At 44.3% G+C, this 19,258-nt stretch overlaps 1 protein-coding gene across 1 annotated transcript in view; it reads left to right on the top strand.

Annotated features, from left to right (window-relative positions):
- INTU (inturned planar cell polarity protein) overlaps positions 1–19,258 on the top strand; it is a 319,704-nt gene that overhangs the window by 224,741 nt on the left and 75,705 nt on the right. The window contains exon 11 of the mRNA XM_085641533.1: positions 6,323–6,544. Within this exon, the coding sequence (XP_085497659.1) occupies positions 6,323–6,544 (222 nt within the window). The remainder of the gene's footprint in view (positions 1–6,322; positions 6,545–19,258) is intronic.

The raw sequence follows: 19,258 nt of genomic DNA, 5'->3' as shown, positions 1-19,258 counted from the left end.
CAGTAATGTTTGAAAAAAATGTCTGGTGCCTGTATGTAACAACATGGGTGTGAGACACTATTGGGAAGCGGAGAGACTCTTTAAAAGTGACACTAGAGAACCCTTAGCCATCGCAGTCTATAAGTACTTGTAAATCGCTTGAGCGTTAAGAAGAAAGGCAATCTGTAAATTTGAATCTTGATAGAGAACTGCTCTCATGAATTGTTGCACATATATATTCTGCTTATTTATACCTTTTGTATAGCCCCTATGTTAGCTATTTCGCTCAATTTCACTGTTACGAATATTTGAACATTTTACGAATGATCGGGAGACCCCCAACCAAAATGTACAACCAGTTACCATGCCAGGCCTACAATTTGTTTTAGGATGATGTCCTGTTTTGGGGGGTTTTTCTTCCTCTCTTTTTAACCTTATTTTAATTTGATGTACTTTTTTAACTGCTTTTATGTAAGGTATTTATCACCTTGTTGTCTTATGTTTTTATATTACACAACTTTTTAAAGTATCTAAAATGTATCTTTGTTGCATGGATTTGATGTATTTTATGGTCCGTGCCCGAAATAAACAATTACTACTACTGTCCTCCTATATAGACCGCACCAAAGAGCATTGAGTGGACAATCAGATCTTTGTAGGGCTCTGCGGAAGAAAGAAGTGAAAAGCAGTGCAGAAACTGACCATTTTCAGATAGATTGTACTCTGCATTAAGATCTGTTACATACTAGACAAGAAGCAACACCTGAGAGCTTGTGGGCTTAATCCACCAGAGCCAAAGCAGTGACCACTGTGTTAGCTGTGTCTTGGACATCTGTCAGGCTGCTACATGGGAGTCTCTGCCCACGTGTACCAAAAATAGCTGCATTGACAGTCAGGTTCTTCATGATGGCCATTTTTCCAGATCAGTCCTTCAGGGCTCTTTGGTCTGAGCCAATTCGCAAACCCTCCTCCGGGGAGGTATTGCTTTGGTATCTATTCTAAGACCAGGAATCTGCAGCTAGAGGTCTTTATCAGATGAACAAGTTACTTACCTTCAGTAACGCCTTATCTGGTTATCTGTTAGAGACTCTTTCTAGCTTCAGATTGTTTACCAATCCTCCCCGTTCTGCGAATCGACTTTTCTACCTAAAAAAGGTCCCTGTAGGCCCTTAGTATCTGCACACTGGTCAGTCAGCCTTGTGTGTGGCTCTGTGTTTCTGTATGGAAATAGTCACGTTAAGAAAATTATATCAACGTGCTGGGGTGGCCCCTATGTAGGCACCGCCTTCATCACATCTGGCACCTACAATCCCAACGCTGAGCCAATCTGCGCTAACTACCTTCGCGCAGAGGTACTGCTCAAGATGTTCCGGTTGCAGTCTGACGCCTGTGGAATTTTCTAAGATAATGAATCTGCAGCTAGATAGAGTCTGTACCAAATAAGGTATCATCAAAAGTAAGTAACTTGTTCATATACACCTTCTTGCAAGCCCATTCTTGCACCTATATTACACACAGATTACACATACAAATTCATGTTATTGTATTCATGCTAGAAGACCACACGCTGATTGAAATGGCGAGATATACTCCTGACCTTAATGAGGGAACAGTGGCATTCTCAAAGATGTCAAGGGAGGCCTTTAATCCAGATGAGAGCTATAAGATTCAAACTAAAACTTAAATCTGATAGATGGTAAGAGCTTGAACGCGTAGAACCCAGAGTCATGAAGGTGGAGACCCTCTACCATAACAGCCAGTGAAGTGAAACTTTGAACCATCTACAAACTTCAAAGCTTCGATACCAACCAACGGTATTGAAAAAAGCCAGAATGATGTGGTAGTAATCTCAAAAAGAATTTATGAACATGGCAACAAAGCGTGCACACTGCTATATAGTCTAAGTCAGGAAAGGCCCGTCAAACCTCTGTGAAGCTCCTCAGATAGAAGTAAAAAAAAAAACAAGGAGGCAATATCGTAATTATTGTCCAGGAAAACACTGGGCCAGGATGGATTCCCCATGGAATTTTTTTAAATGTTACCTGGGACTTCTATCGCTACATTTGTTAACATTATTTAACACATCAAAAGAGTAGGGAGGACTGTCCTAGAATTTGGAGGAGGCAATTACAAGGGCTTTCCCCAAACCAAACAACCCACTAGACCAATTTCACAAATTAACATAGAATCTAAAATCCTGGCTAATGTTCTAGCTAGCATACTAATCCCTGGATATAATGCCATACAACTGGCCCAAACCCTTGACACTTCATGGTGGATTTTGAAAACGTTTTTGATAATATATTATGGAACTTCTTATTTTCGGTCTTAGACCGGATAAACCTGGGGACAGGGTTCATCTTGTGGATGAAGCTGCTGTACTTTACAAAGAGAGCCAGAATAAAGATTATGCCCCTTTTCGGCATTGTTATTTGCGTTGGTCGTGGAAGAATTGGCAGAGAGCGCTAGAGCTACCCGCAATACGATGGGGCTTAGGGTGGGAAGAATGTGTGTCATTATACACTGATGTAATAATCACTAAGGGATATCTGTTCCTATAGAGAAGAGGGTAGATCAACCTATTATGGTTGGGAAAGTGTGAATCTCTCAGTAAGGTTGGATATTGGATAAAGTGGGTGAATTTCTCCTTTTGGACTGAGTGCCCTCACACACCCTTGCGAGTTTCATGCTTCATCATCGGGCATTGCTCCTCGTGGTGGTGGCGCTGCTGTCACCCCCACAAGGAGCAACGCCCGATGATGCTTCTGTTCCTGCAAGGAAAATTGTTATCTTTTCTTTCCTGTAATTTCAGCCTTGTACCTTTTTAAAGTTATGATGATTACGATTGCAAAGCACTTGGACATGGCTGGTGGCATGTCCCATAGCCATGAATGCATATATTTTGAAATTGTACCATTCATTTTAGAATTCTCAGTACTTTTTAGGTCTCGCCTAGCATTGCAGCACGCGTGCGCTGCTCGCTCTGCGAGGCATATTGTAGTAGGGTATGTTTTAGAAGTGGAGTGGAAGCCCCGCCCATCTTTTTCATTGGCTGGCGTCATCGTCCACAGTAAATGCTGGCTTCTGATTGAAAATGAGGCTTCTTAGTCTCTCCTTGTTACCGCCCTGTCGTCTTTTGGGACAGCCCAGCAGTACTGGATCTTTTACTTGCGGCTTTATACTGTCTCCTTTATTAGTCGGAAGGCACTATGTTTTGTCAGTCGCAAGTTGAACCGCTTGAAAGGTGGACAGTGGTCTTAAACCCACGTGCTGGTTAAACAAGCAGCGTAAGAACAATGCTTATCCTCTACAGTCCTGTGCCTCGCATTTCCTGAAGGAGAGGGCAGGGGCGCGCAGTCCCATGACCGCCTCTTGCACCGCCCTGTCTCCTTTTGGGATGGCGCATCAGAACTGGATCTTTTACTTGCGGTATTATACTGTCTCCTTCATTAGTCGGAAGGCACTATGTTTTGTGAGTCGCAAGTTGAACAGCTTGAAAGGCTGACAGTGGTCTTAAACCCACGTGCTGGTTAAACAAGCAGCGTCAGAACAATGCTTATCCCCGACAGCCCTGTGCCTTGCATCTCCTGAATGAGAGGGCTGGGGTGCGCAGTCACATGACCGCGTCTTGCAGTCAGCGCTCCCCGCGGGACCGGCACTTTTTTTTTTTTTTTAGCTTTCTATAGCGCGAACCGGACCTGAAGGTATTGGAGTGCACATGAGCACCAGTTACATTATTTATTTGGTTTTCTATAAGCCTCTTTTTCTGAGGCTGCTAAAGGCCGGGGATCTGTTGTTTGCTGCAGTATATATTTTGTTTTTACTTCTTATGTAGTACTCAGTCAATCCGCAAGATTAGAAAGTGAAGCTGTATAGCATATCTCATTAAACTGACTGCGGGGCATCCACAGTGTACAGCATGTGCACCCAGGAGCCCAGAGTCACAGGCCACCCACACTCCTCCTTCTTTGTGTGTGGATTGCTGCCCCTCGGATTCACAACAATTAGTAACACACTATCAGTCAGCGTGTGCGATGTGTCCCCATCCTTCGCCTCAGGGGCACCAGAGCCGGTGACCCGCACTCTCTGCCATCCAGGCGTGGACGAGAGCCATTGGCATTTTAATAGCCGTGGACTGGTGCTTGTTCCCTCCAATGCTGGCTTTCATTTTAGAGGGGGCCCATATTTCCAGTTATGGTCAGTTCTTTTACAACAATGTCTCCCAAAATGTGCTAGGATGGCATTGCAGTCACAAGTAAAAGTGACAAACTGTGCCCTTTTCACATATTCCCCAGCTCAGCATTTTCTCACATGGGGGGGTGGACTCTGAATTGCAGTGGGCACGAGGGTAGGAGGTTGCAGCTACTCAAATCTGAAGAGAATGTGACTGATGGGCACATGTGAGAAAGAAGGATTAACTCACAATGATGCCAAATCAACCCCCTAATATTTGGTGAGGGAACCAAAAAAAATTACTTAAACTGTCTGCTTCCCTGGTTTACAAAGATATTTGGTCTGATTGTACCCCTGAGGAGCGTGCAGCCTGCAAAGCAGGACAGCGAAGTTTTCTAATATGCAGCTCTGCCTTTCAACAATGAATCACTTTATATAACGAGATTGGGCTGTTGCTGCTAGTTCTGAGACCAGCTGCTCTCAAGGTGTACACACACTAAATAGACTCCCTTTTAAGTGTTGTAGTATGCAAATCCCCATTCAGTTTTATGTGGTCAGTTTACTTGAGGTATTAGATTGATATAAGCGCTCCTAGACTCTGGCGGATGGCAGAACCCTGTACCACGAAGGTAGGAGCTCAAGATGTTTATGTGACCCTTTGGAAAATAGCTGGATGAATATGAGGGTATGGTTGGATGGATGCTGTGATTCATTATAATTCCACTTAACAGCAGCGTGCAGCAGCTAGATTCTAAAAGAGGCTGTCTGTGCGCTCTTCTCTCAGAAAAAGCATTTGCAATGCAACAGGTCTCACATTTGCGAGAGTTTGAGCTATTGGCATTGTAAATGACAATGCCTTTATTTATGTGTTTTGAAAACCTGCAAGTGGTGCGTAAACACACACTTTGTACTTATAGTCCTTGCTTACGAGAAGCAAGGCTGGCAGTAAAAGACGCAGTTATTGCCAGCCTTGTTTCTCATAAGCAAGGATTAAAAGTAAAAAGTGCGTGTTTACGTACCACTTTTAGGTTTTCAAAACACATAAATAAAAGGCATCGTCATTTACAATGCAAAAAGTTCAAACTCTCGCAAATGTGAGACCTATTGCATTGCAAATGCATGTTTTAGTCAGTTAACTGTATTTAAATATGTGCAATGAAATATTCTTGTCTTCTGTCCTTTGGGAGGAATGGCCAGTTTCATGTGTTTTTAATTGGTTGTTTTGGAACATTTAGTTGAGGTACCTTACGGATGGGCTGCAACACAAATTTATCTGAGAGGCTCATAACACAGCCCTGGGAATGTGGAGGGGGCCAAACTAAGGGCCTGATTTATATCTTGATGGCAAGTAAACTCCATTGAAAGAGGGACACAGAGTATGCATACTGCTAGGATATTGGTCCGCCTGCCAAATTTGAAAATAGGCGGACCTTAGGTATAATCGTGGCAGAGACTACTCCTTCACCACTGTGATTAAACCGTTCGACAGCCCTGCTGTGTAAGTGCCGTCAGACGCTAACCTCTAATTCCAACCACCTAAATTAGATGGCCAGAATTGGAGGTCAGTTTTCTTCCCATCTCTACCAAGAAAAACCTGGTGGTAAGGGGCAGTGAAAACTGCTAAATACTCCCCTTGCCATGGGAGAAGACTCCCATGGCGAGGGATAGCATTTTCTTCTTCATTTTCAAAATGAAAATCCTGCTTCGGGATAGGAAACAGTTTGATGCGGGACTTCGTCATGTTGGCTGAGCCCCGCACCAAACTGTAAACCGCATTGACAGGAAACGTTGTCTTGGCAGTTCCTGTCAATGCTTTCGAAATGACCACCAGGTTGGCGCTCATTTCTAAATTTGCCAGACGGCACCTCTGTCAGGGTGACTGAGTAATTTACTCCATCTCCCTGATGGAGAAACGGGACACCAGCTATTATATAAATTAGCCCCTATTGTGATGGTTAGACCGATATGGTGGAGGCATCCAGAATCCTTGGGTATAGCATTTTTGTCTCATGCTTGTGTATCATAATGTGGCGGTTACCATATGGTGAGCAACTTGCCCTTCACAGTATTATTGTAAATATTTCTATGTTCGATGGGGCAAAAATAGCATATAAGGTTGTTTTATGCATTTTCATGAAAACTATTTAGACATATATTTTTTTTTTTAAAGGGTTACTTGGTCTGCAGCCACTTGCCAAAGGAGGATGTCATTGACATTGCATGCTACTGTCGGCACTACTGTTTGCTACCCCTAGCAGCAGTACAGAGGATTGGTCAGTTGGTTATCTGGAGGGAAGTGTTCTTAATGCATCATTGTCAGCCATGCACGGAGGGAGCGACTGAAGGATACAGGGAACCAGATGCAAGATATTTCCTGCTAATTGTTGGTTTGGTAAGTTCTTTTTAGTGTAAACATTTATTGACAAGTTGTAATAACTGTTGGGACACGAATGTCCCCTGCATGGTAAACCGGCATGTTCCCCCACCCTGAGTGCCTGAGTATGTGTGAAATGGGTATGCCCTCTTTTATTTTGGTCCTGGCAGCATGCTAACCTCGCATATATGCCTAAGCATCTCCCAGGTAATGTGAGGACCTGTCCTGCAAACTGGAGAGGCACACAAAGTGTGCCCTCATAGTAGCCACACGAGTACCGTCCATGTCCTGGATACATCATGTAAAGCGGTGGTGGCAGAGTAGCGTGTTTACTAAATCTGTAGTGTGACCAGATTTTCTTTCTTTGTTTCCCAGAGATGATAGTTTGCTAACTCTCCTCATGTAAATTTCTGCTCTTATGGGAAACCCAGAACCTTGTGTTGAGTGTGTGGGGCATGTATAGCACATTTATGGCTGCTTGGGTCGGTGTGTGTGGGGTGTGTGTGTAGGGGGGTGGTGTGTGTAAGTGTGTGTGTTTGTAAGTGTGTGTGTACTGTGATCAGGGGTATCGATTTTGTATGCCCCTACTTTAGCATGGACCAACCTGGAGGGTGAGGTTAGCTTTCCCTAGACAGGAATTGTCTAAATTACATTAAGGCCTTGTTTGCAAAAGAATGTTGATTAGTTCGTATTAGTTCTTCCTTCTGTTGTTCAAGTTGAGGAAGTTTCTGTGCAGGGTCTGTCCCATTGTATGTGTCTGGTTACATCTTCAGGAAGACAGATGAGAGCCAGGTGCAGGGATCTCACACTTCATCGTACCCTTATTTGGATACTCCTACTTGGAGTGAATCAGACCGATTGCTAACTGCTGTGAGAACATCCCTTTACCTAAAAGCTGTCTAAAGAGTAGCCTGGAAATGACATTTGAAAGAGAACCAACCCAAACCAGTTCTGAAGCCTTAGACAGTGGATCTACATATTTTTCCAGTCTCAAGTAGATCTTGACCAAAGAAGAGGATGCTCTGTATAGAGTACTGTAAGTTCTGCTGTAAAACCAGTGATGGTGCCTGCCTGACAGTCAGTCACTCATAGGTTAGGTGACATCACCTGAAGTCTGCACTATCTGCTGGAGCAGCTGAACATTTCGCTCAAGCGCCCTAAAGCCTGCCTACCTGCTGAGAGATCGAAGGAGTTTATTGGCCCTGCAGAAGGAGAGACTGTCAGGGTGAAGAAGTCAAGTGTGTTCCCCGCATAAAGAGCACCTAGAGAAAGCTGACTTTCCCCAGATTGTGAAGCCAGGAGTGACCCTGGTCACTTTGTGCAGTTACATTATAAGCTGCGTTTAAGACTGTAGCTTAACAACTACTCATATCACCCAGCAGATTGTCGCGAGCTAAGGAACTGGTGCTGCGGATGACACAGTTTATAAAGGAAAGTGTCACTGCTGAGTAAAACACTAATCGACCTGGAAGCTGCAACTACCAGCAGTCACCATTACAAGGAGATTGGCCTGGAGGCCAAAGCTGCCACAGCAGAACATTGCATAGCCACACAAGCAGACCACTGTGCAGGTCAACTCCATGGATTATCTCGGAGATCGGTATGTCGCTTCTTAACTTCACAGACACTGCATCAGGGTTCATTACATCGAGAGAGTTAAATCTGGAGTTTTTACAACCTGGGTACGTTTTCAGGATTTTACTTCACATTTTCAGGATTTTACTTCATAGTTTTCATGATTTTACTCCATAGTTAAGTGTCCAAACCTTACAAATAAAAACATATGTTGGTAATCGTATGTCCCTTGACATTGTAAGTTTAAATAATTAAGTAAAAAATAAAACATTTTAGGTAATTTAAAGTAAATAACCGATTTAAAGTTATTAATTTGAAAAAATAATATTAAATCTATGTTTATGATTTAAATTGTTTAAGTTTACATGGGGTAGTAATGGGTTTTTAGGGTTTAGGCATGGGTAGTGTATAGTAATAGTAAGGAGTTTTTTGGGCTCAAACAAGGGTGGTGCATAGGGGTAGTAAAGAGGTTTTAGGATACAAGGATGAGTAGTGAGTAAAGGTAGTAAGGAGTTTTTAGGATACAGGGATGAGTACTGTGTAAAGGTAGTAAGGAGTTTTTAGGGCTCAGCAATTAGTAGTGTATAGGGGTAGTAAAGAGTTTTTAGCGCTTATGGATGGGTAGTTAGTAGGGTTAGGGAGATGGGTTTAGGGATGGGAGTGTATAGTGGTAGTAAGGGTTTTTAGGGTTAAGAGAATGTTAGTTTAAAATATTAAAATAAAATAAATAATGACATTTAAATAATTACACTAACTATTACATTTTAAATGGAATATATATATATATATGTATGTGCTAAAATAATACTTACAAACCTACCTGAGAAGTAAAGGGGCTCCTGATTACATACATACAATTAAAAGATACCCCCAATGTAATGATCAAACTATAGTAAGAACTGGAGCTACAATGATCTTCAAAGTAACAAGTGACATTCTCTGAGACCATCGTCCCAAGTGGGGCTGTCTGCACGTCCTACACCTCTGAAGAGCTGCAGCCATGAGGGCAAAAGCTGGTCTGCCTGGACTACGCTTTCGAACTGATACAGAAGCCAGCAGGTAAAAGCACAGGTTCTAGCCTGCTGAACGGTGTAAAGGCTAAACAGCACATGGTTCCACTATGTTTGCTAAGACTTTGTGCCAAAAATGGGTAAAGCGGCATTAAACTGATGCTGTGCTAGTCACCTGTAAGAGAAATTAAGCTTGTAATTGTGGTTAATACTTGCCTAAAACCCAAATGTTTTGGAACCATAGATACTGGGTCTAACCATAGCAGCTTAGCGAGGAGAGACTGTGAAGTAGGGGGCGTAGCACCTCACTGTCTATCATGTCGTTTTGGACCCTGTATGTTACTTCCACTAATTGTATTAGGTTTAGTTATGTTGTGTGATTAAAGTATTTTTTTTCTCAAAAGAAAAGCACTGCGCTGGACATTTCGATACTGTGGCTGCTGGTTGACTGCCACGTTCAGAGCTCTTGCCCCTATACTACCTCTCGGAGAAGCCTGTGTGACCGCTCGCCCTCACTACGCAGAGATTCAAATGCAGAAAGGGTTGTACTTGATCCAGTTTGCAGAGCCATAGTAATACATACACTAATGCCAAACAACGTCAATCAACATGGGTTGGGCCTAGTAGCTAGTCTGTCCTGTGTAAACAGGAGTAAATATTGGACTTTAGTCGGCTTGGGAAAATGCCTATGTGTTTGTTTATTTCACCCCTAACCTGCCTTTGTGTGTTTATTTACTCCACGGGCTTCTGTATCCTTGGTCTTTATTTTGAACACCCTTTCGGAACTGAAAATAGTCCCCCAAATCCGCACTAGTATGAGCCCATGTCTGTCACTAGCACTATTCTTACACTTTTCATGTAACATTCTCTGCAACTGTTGAGTTGCACAGTAGATTTCTATGAGAAAGTCTTAATTGAACACTTCTGAAGAGCGGGTATTGCTAGATTTCTGTTTTTTAAGCCAGTTTTCTCTTGATGTTCTTAAGCCAAGGCCAGAAGTATTTTATGTGGTGCATATTCAGGGCATCTAGCATTGTTAATAGTTTTTCATCAATTCTCTTCCTTTGTTGCTGTGGAAGTCAAAGATTGGGGCTACTTACTGAAATAAAGTCGCTACTTGGAACACATTTTTATTGTAACATATTTTTATTGAAATTTTCAGGTTTACTGTGATGTACAGCATACAGATCTTTCAATCAATTGGATTGTATATTACAGTATCCTGCATCACATATCATGTTCAAAGTACTTGGGACATATTAGAGTGCCGTCGGTCTTCCATTCATCTTGAATTCTTTAGGATATCATAGGCTCCCTGTAGTGCTGGATCTGTTGCTTTCAGGGAGCTTTTGTTAATCGAACCCCCAACATTTATTGCTAAGATTTGGTTTAACACAAGTGCTCCTTTCTAAATCGTTTTAGATAGTGTGGAAGTCTAGTTCTGCATCAGATCTTTTAAAACTTTCATTTCAGAAGTCTTCCTTCTGGATGTTCCCAAAACGGGGCCAGTATCAGAGCATGTCAGGTTAAAAAGCGTTACAACAAACAAATGATGGACGGAATGCTGACAATGCAGACATTCTCCCCCAGTCAAGAGATCTGGGTTAAATCCATCGTTCTTTTGCCCACTACACCACCCCAGTTTAGACATGGCCATATGCAAATCAGTCTTGACCCTGTGCCTCATGGGAACAGTCCAGCCCGAACTGCCAAGCCATGTCTTCCCTGGACCGGAATCAAGCATCCTAGGACCGGTTTCTGGCTATCAGCTGTCATCAGCCAGGATAGCTTGACTCCAGTGGCGTAGTGAGCACGGGTCCCACGTCTGGGAATACCCATCCCACTTAGGGCAAAAAGCGTTACAACAAACAAATGATGGATGGAATGCTGACAATGCAGTCATTCTCCCCCAGTCAAGAGATCTGGGTTAAATCCATCGTTCTTTTGCCCACTACGCCACCCCAGTGTAGACATGGCCATATGCAAATCAGTCTTGACCCTGTGCCTCATGGGAACAGTCCAGCCCGAACTGCCAAGCCATGTCTTCCCTGGACCGGAATCAAGCATCCTAGGACCGGTTTCTGGCTATCAGCCGTCATCAGCCAGGATAGCTTGACTCCAATGGCGTAGTGAGCACGGGTCCCACGTCTGGGAATACCCATCCCACTTAGGGCGAAAAGCGTTACAACAAACAAATGATGGACGGAATGCTGACAATGCAGACATTCATCCCCCAGTCAAGAGATCTGGGTTAAATCCATCGTTCTTTTGCCCACTACGCCACCCCAGTTTAGACATGGCCATATGCAAATCAGTCTTGACCCTGTGCCTCATGGGAACAGTCCAGCCCGAACTGCCAAGCCATGTCTTCCCTGGACCGGAATCAAGCATCCTAGGACCGGTTTCTGGCTATCAGCCGTCATCAGCCAGGATAGCTTGACTCCAGTGGCGTAGTGAGCACGGGTCCCACGTCTGGGAATACCCATCCCACTTAGGGCGAAAAGCGTTACAACAAACAAATGATGGACGGAATGCTGACAATGCAGACATTCTCCCCCAGTCAAGAGATCTGGGTTAAATCCATCGTTCTTTTGCCCACTACGCCACCCCAGTTTAGACATGGCCATATGCAAATCAGTCTTGACCCTGTGCCTCATGAGAACAGTCCAGCCCGAACTGCCAAGCCATGTCTTCCCTGGACCGGAATCAAGCATCCTAGGACCGGTTTCTGGCTATCAGCCGTCATCAGCCAGGATAGCTTACTCCAGTGGCGTAGTGAGCACGGGTCCCACGTCTGGGAATACCCATCCCACTTAGGGCGAAAAGCGTTACAACAAACAAATGATGGACGGAATGCTGACAATGCAGACATTCTCCCCCAGTCAAGAGATCTGGGTTAAATCCATCGTTCTTTTGCCCACTACGCCACCCCAGTTTAGACATGGCCATATGCAAATCAGTCTTGACCCTGTGCCTCATGGGAACTGTCCAGCCCGAACTGCCAAGCCATGTCTTCCCTGGACCGGAATCAAGCATCCTAGGACCGGTTTCTGGCTATCAGCCGTCATCAGCCAGGATAGCTTGACTCCAGTGGCGTAGTGAGCACGGGTCCCACGTCTGGGAATACCCATCCCACTTAGGGCGAAAAGCGTTACAACAAACAAATGATGGACGGAATGCTGACAATGCAGACATTCTCCCCCAGTCAAGAGATCTGGGTTAAATCCATCGTTCTTTTGCCCACTACGCCACCCCAGTTTAGACATGGCCATATGCAAATCAGTCTTGACCCTGTGCCTCATGGGAACTGTCCAGCCCGAACTGCCAAGCCATGTCTTCCCTGGACCGGAATCAAGCATCCTAGGACCGGTTTCTGGCTATCAGCCGTCATCAGCCAGGATAGCTTGACTCCAGTGGCGTAGTGAGCACGGGTCCCACGTCTGGGAATACCCATCCCACTTAGGGCGAAAAGCGTTACAACAAACAAATGATGGACGGAATGCTGACAATGCATCCATTCTCCCCCAGTCAAGAGATCTGGGTTAAATCCATCGTTCTTTTGCCCACTACGCCACCCCAGTTTAGACATAACCATATGCAAATCAGTCTTGACCCTGTGCCTCATGGGAACAGTCCAGCCCGAACTGCCAAGCCATGTCTTTCCTGGACCGGAATCAAGCATCCTAGGTTAAAAAGGCAAGCAGTTTTCTGGCTTGGACTGGTGGGCTTCTGTAAAGATTGGGTGCAGTACAGATTTCCTTGGAGGAAAAAGCAAACCCAGTCGTACCTTTTCTATAGTTTGTCTAACGTGTTGTGTAATTGCGTGACGTGATGATTCATTTTACAGAAGATTTCTTTCTACAATGGCTGAGAAATCTTTGTCACTGAAAATGTACAGAAAAAAAGCTGTATTTGAAGGTTGTAGTCATTGCAAAAGTAAGGATGCAAACCAAAAATATTTGAAAATACAAAGGCTCATTAAAAACAATCATAAAACATCTTGTTTCTAATTATTCAAGAACTTAAATCAAACTCATGAAAAAATGGGAGGTCAGACGTCCAATTGTGTATGTGTGCCCACTGTGATGCAGAGAAGTTTTATCTTTAAGGGCTATTCCCATGCTTTAAAAATATGCATTCCATTTTTCGAACTTTTACCACATTTTTAAAAACATTGTTTTGGCCTGCTTTGGTTCCTTTTAGGTTTCTAGTTCTGTGACCCCATGCTTCTGCACTATTCCACGCAGGAATATAACCCTCCCAACACTCGTCACCTAAACAAGGGAACAAAGCTTTACGAATGAACACTGTTGGAAATGGCCCTTTCGAGGGTGCTTTCCCTCGACTTTTTGCTTTTCTCTTTCCCAGTTTCCGCTGATCTAGGTGCTAGCCTTAGGACTTTGAGCGCATATGACACTGCCATTCAGTGCCAAAGCACTGTGCATGTCATATACAAACTGGTGATTGGTGCACACATGATTGACTGACTCGAGTTAGCTGTAAGTCCCTTGTCTAGGGGAAGACATATACCCAGGACATGTAACTCGAATGCACCACTGTAGGCCTGCAGCACTAGTTGTGCTATCCACAGTGGTAGTTCATCGATCATGACACATGTGGGGCCTGTGTGCACGGGTTACTGTTACTCGGCTTGGCATTTAAAAAGCTACATGCCAAGGTTCTGCATGTCTCTTGCTATATCAGAATTCTCCCTGCTGACAGGGTGCAGTGTCGGGAAGAGGTAGGGCCTGTGTGCGTTACATGCAAGGATCTTGAATGGCACTGGATGGGGTGTTCAGTACGATGGGGACTGATTCTTGCATTGGATTAGCATGCAGGAATGTAGGGAAGACTATTGAGTAGTATTCCCTACGGGCAGAATAGTAACAGTATGGTGCTTGGTATCAATGAGTTTGTAATGGCGAATATTCTCCGGTAGTGCAAGTGGATTCAACATTACGTGTGTGGAGATGTCATTTTGGGAAAGTGGGCATTCGGATGCTCGGGGTTCTGTGTGCCTGTCGGCCTGTCTCCACTTCACATCTGGGCAGTGGGGGACAGCTACATCTGTGCATTCTTGATAGAAGTTCTAAAACTCAAGAGAAACTGCAGACCTCCGACTCTGAGGGGCCTCTCTGGGAAAGTTACGTGGAGGTGGAAATGGCACCTGCATTCAAAGGGGCAGGGTCTTGGCACTACTAAAGATAGTGATCTAACCTCCTGGGGTAGGATGGCAGGCCGGACATAATTTAGAGAGGGCAGTGCATTTCAAAGGTGGCCTTTTGAACAGATTGTATCTTCAAAGGCCATAGTGGGTATAACTGCTAGGGCTCTGGCCTCATAAGTTAGAGACGCTTTTGGATTTGGAACCATACTGCGCTGGTTAAACACTAGGACATCGATAAGAGGAATCATTAGGACAGGAGGAACTGCAACTGGATTATCCGCAGGCTTGTGGTGGCCTGTAGTTTGTCGTTCTCCAGGAAGAAGACTATCACTTGGTGGATTTTGACTGTACGTCACTGGCCTTCAGCTAGTGCCAACTGTTGTGGCCTGGGTCCCTAAGTACTCTCCAAGGGCCAGTTGGCTGGCTTCTTGTCCAGGAGATCCCAGGGACTAAAAGGATCTCCCTGTTTCCATGAAATCATGAGGACCGCGCAGAAGTGTGGAAGAAAAGGGTGGGAGTGATCGTCGGTTGGGACAAGGACCGCCCTGACGTGCACCGTCATCACACAGTGCAGAGAAGTGTACTCTAAAGATCAGCAGCCCAGCTGAGGTGCTGGGACGTGAGGAGATCGAAGAGTGCAGGGGAAGTTTATAGAGTCCGAGGGACATGTGCTTGCAACCAGGGGACCTGTGCTAGCTTGCAAACCGGCGTGTGTGGTGTCACAGGAATGTTGGGAGACCTGAGCTGGGAGCTGAGACTGTCTTCGACCTCCAGATCGCGTGGACATCCGTGCCTGACATTGTGGCCTCTGTCTGAGGTCTCTGGCTCCCTCTCCCTTGACCCACACTGCAAGGTACTTTGTTGTGGAGATCATCGTAGCGAGCCCAAGGGGTTTCGTTGTGCCTTGTGGGCACCTAGAGCTGGCTGTCCGGAGCTACGGTAGTTCGCACCTCCCCCTGAGGGGAAACATTTCTCCAGATTTGGAAGCATGTCAGCTTCCTGGGTCACAACCTTTTATCTACAGGAGAATATTGATTCTGCACTCATGCAGGTGCCATCAGGCACCTGCAGGTCTAACCCACATGGACGAAACTAAATAACTGTTTCTTTCCACTTTAGCTGGTTCTGACAGTCTAATCAATGTGTCGCCAGCCGGGCCAACTCGGGTAGTTGAGTGACTGGAGGGACTAAGTCATGAGTCGTAGTCAAAGACCTGTGACTTCTTGGCCATCGCAAATGTTTGGGTATGCAATATTAGGAATAGTGTGTTTATTGATTTCCTCTGAACAGGGCATGTATGGTTATGCTGTTCTTCTGCTAATTAGAAAGTTGGACAATTGCTTATAACTGTAACATATATAGCCAATGTGCAGATCGTTTTGATTTCAATGTACATATCGTGTTTAATTTAATGTGTGTGTGTGTGTGTAATACAAAGACTAGTGTTTTATAAATATGTTGTGGAGTCTTTTTGTAGCGTATGCAGTGTGTTGCAAGTGTGTTGTTGTGCCAATACTTTACACATTGACCCTGAGGATAAGCCTCACTGCTCTGTGCCAAACTATCTGTGGGTGAGCACAGGTTATTAGACACATGTATTGTACTCATCTTGTCTAGGACAGGGGATTCAGACTGGCTCCAATGTGTCCCAGACAGACAGAAAATGCTGGGTGTAACAAACAATAACAGAACTTGACACACGTGTTGTAAAATAAGGGTCAGGCATTGTGGAAAGGGGCCTGATGCAACAAGGAAGTGCCAGACGGGAGACACACAGACTATACTATGTTATGGTTATACATCTGTATATATAGATTGAGTCCCGCCCCCCAAGCCTCCATTCAGGTAATTATCTGACATCTCTGTGGCCAGCACCCTCCTTGTCCCCTCATGGCACTAACCCCCCATCTAAATACCCCATGGATCAGAAATATGATATTGTTCAGATAGTTATGCAACTTACAGCTCCTCGTCCTGAAGCATGTCTTCAGCCATGGCCCCACCTGCTCCCCTGGCATCCCTTCTCCGGGGCTGGTGGAAGTGACAATCAGGCAACTGACTGGTTGGAATAGCGGGAGGTAGCACAGGCAGAAAAGAAGCAAATGCTCCTGAATGAGCAGGCCAGGGGAGCGAAAGGCAAGGTAGGACACAGATAGCACCCCAGGAGACCCGCAGGCAGATACGGCAGCAGGTAAGCAGCATCAAGATGAGTTCCCAATAGGTGGCCGTTGGTAATTTTTTTTGCCATTGCTAAACTAAATTACAGGTGGGTTCCTGTTGGGCAGCTGCAAAGTGGGGATTCTGGCAAGGCAAGAGGGGAATGGGCCAATATAATAAGGCATGGTTTGTATAGAATATCATTCCGTTGTAAATGTCTGTCCAATGCTAACCACATAAGCAGGCGGATGAATGAAGATAAATAACTCATAGTACTATTACTTCATTTGCTTTCAGCCATGTTGCACAGCAGCCTGTGTTGTTGTACAACATGTTTAAAGAAACATTGACAAAGTCAATAGATTTTGCATAGGAGAAACATTTTGGGTTTGCCATTGCTTGTTAGTACAAGTTTATATCAGATTTTTAGTGTTAAAACTGATTGGGAAGCACTTAAATGCTGAAACTATGGCTTTCTTGGCTGAATTTCTTAGTCCCCAAATTCCAACAGGGAAGAGAGTGGAAGTTATGGAAGACTAGGCAATGAAAAGTCAGAAAGCTAGACCGCTAACCCCAGCAGAGATAGTAACTTTCAGGTGGCACTTAATCTCTGGGTTAACAGATCCTCATAAGTGACCCCTTGCCTGACTACCATTTGTAATCTTATTGAGTCTCTGCTTCTACAGCTCGCTCATCAGATTCTGCGTTCAGGTAAAAAGTTTCAGAACTCACTAATACAACAAATAATCTGGTTGTCTCATAGTAATGATCGTTGCCTGGAATCCACCATCTTCAACTAATAAATTTGTAGTTCATGGGTTCCAGTTGCCAAGTAGCTCAGGTTGGTAAGGTGGCTAGGCCTGCACTTTGCCATATGAGTACAACTGACCCAGAAACAGATAGTTTAACCTCTGCCTTACTAACCTTGGGCCCAGAGAAAAGATTAATCACCTCTGTGTTTGTCATATTGTTGGCAGTATTTAGGTCCCCATTGGTGGATCTGAAAGATAGGTGGCCTAGTGATCTAGAGGAGGAGATATGAAAAGCAGAATGGGGAGAAAAAACACAGAGTTCATTTTAAGGTATTGCGCAATGGTAGTTCTAAACTAATGCAATTTAACTTTCTTCACCCTACTTACCTAATATCAGACACGCTGAGAAGGATATATGGCACCAACTCTGGTAAATGCACCCAATCCAAAACTGAAGAAGCAAACTTCCTTCACCCGGTCTAGGAGTGTTTGGTAATATCGGAATATTGGGGCACAGTGGAATGTGAGAATAATGGGGTAGGGCTGCGTCAGAGGTGGGTGCATCTACAGGGCTACCTCCATTGTTCTCACCAAAAACTGTTTGCTCGAAGTGTTTGTTCACCCAGAGTTGAGTAAACAAGAGGGAATAATTCGCTCATCTGCCTTACTCCTGGCCAAGCAGAGAATAGAAAGTGTGCCAGAAATCAGTTCACAAGCCTCATTGGGTAGTTGCTTAAAGATGTAAAGATTTGGGAGTGTGAGGAGAATACGTTCCTGACGTCAGTGGCCACCAGAAAAGAAAACGTGACTCGGTGGTGAAATGGGAAGCTTTGCTTACTGACTTTGTCAAAAAGCCAGTCAAACCTCCCTGTATGTTGAGCAGATGTCATATATATGTATTGCGGAAGGCTCTGGAGGCGTTTTCCACAGGACTCTTTACAATTGTATATACAGGAATTGATGTGCTGAACCTGTGGTCAGCCGCTGTGGAGAATTGTTTGTACTAAATTTGTGGACTGTTTATGCACTCATCCCATAGTTATTACCTGTTACATTATGCCAAGATTTAACGATGGTCGGGAGGAGAAGACACATAACATTTGGAACAGGTGTTTCTAAACAAACAGTAATTTAGGAGGTGTCTCATAAGGCCAGCCTCAAAACATTGTTTCTTAGATTAGAACGACTTAAGAAGCAGGAACGTAGCCGTTGGTGGGATGGAGTAACCCCTGAACACTCTATGGACAATGCTAAAATATCCAGGGGTTTACGAATTCTTATCCTTCCCACCTTCAAGGATCTAAGCGAAAGTCTGTTAAAAGAATGGGAAAGAAACTTAAAAGGAGCATCTCAACCGATGATGCAAATCCTAGTGAGACACGCCAGGGAAAAGGGGGAAAAACTTCAGGGGGAGATAGAAGCAATTGAAAAGGAGATTAGTGAGATGGCGCAGAAGGACCTTATTGAGAAGAATCAGAAATCTTGAGACAAGTTATGGAGAGCCATCAGGTCTATCTTAAAGACAAGAAACTGGGAAAAATCAAGAGATGATAAAATCTACCGTGATGGGTGGATATATACTTTCGCCAAGAAATTTGATAATGTACAGTCAACAGATGAAAAGAAAAGAAATAGGGAAGAGAGGGACGAAAGTGATGACACTCGGTCAGTGAGCAACATTTCTGTTTCATCACAGAGTAGCACTGCATCCACTGCTACCACAGGGGATGTCCTTTTAGGGGAAGGTGCCTCCTCTTTCCAAAAGGAACTTGCCAAGTTGCGTATAAGCAACAGATTGCAACAAAAAAGCGATCAGTCAAAACCAGGAGGGGCGGGAGGAGGTCAAAAGGGAGGTTCCAAAGGAGGGATGGTTGCCAAATCAGATGTTGCGACAAGGTCCAAGAAGGTACATTCAACCTGACAGGTGATGGAAACAATTCAGATATTGTGATTTGTGACAACTATGATCTAAAAATTGTTAATCTTTCTAATCAAACTCTTGATGATGATGAAACAAAACTACTTAGCATGGGTCTTAATTTTTGCCCCACTCAAAATGGGGACTTTGCAA

Source organism: Triturus cristatus, chromosome 2_2 (genome assembly GCF_964204655.1).
Source record: "Triturus cristatus chromosome 2_2, aTriCri1.1, whole genome shotgun sequence".
NCBI classification, from domain to species: domain Eukaryota; kingdom Metazoa; phylum Chordata; class Amphibia; order Caudata; family Salamandridae; genus Triturus; species Triturus cristatus.
Note: the sequence above shows the minus strand (reverse complement) of the source record. Positions and strands in the feature narration are given on the sequence as shown.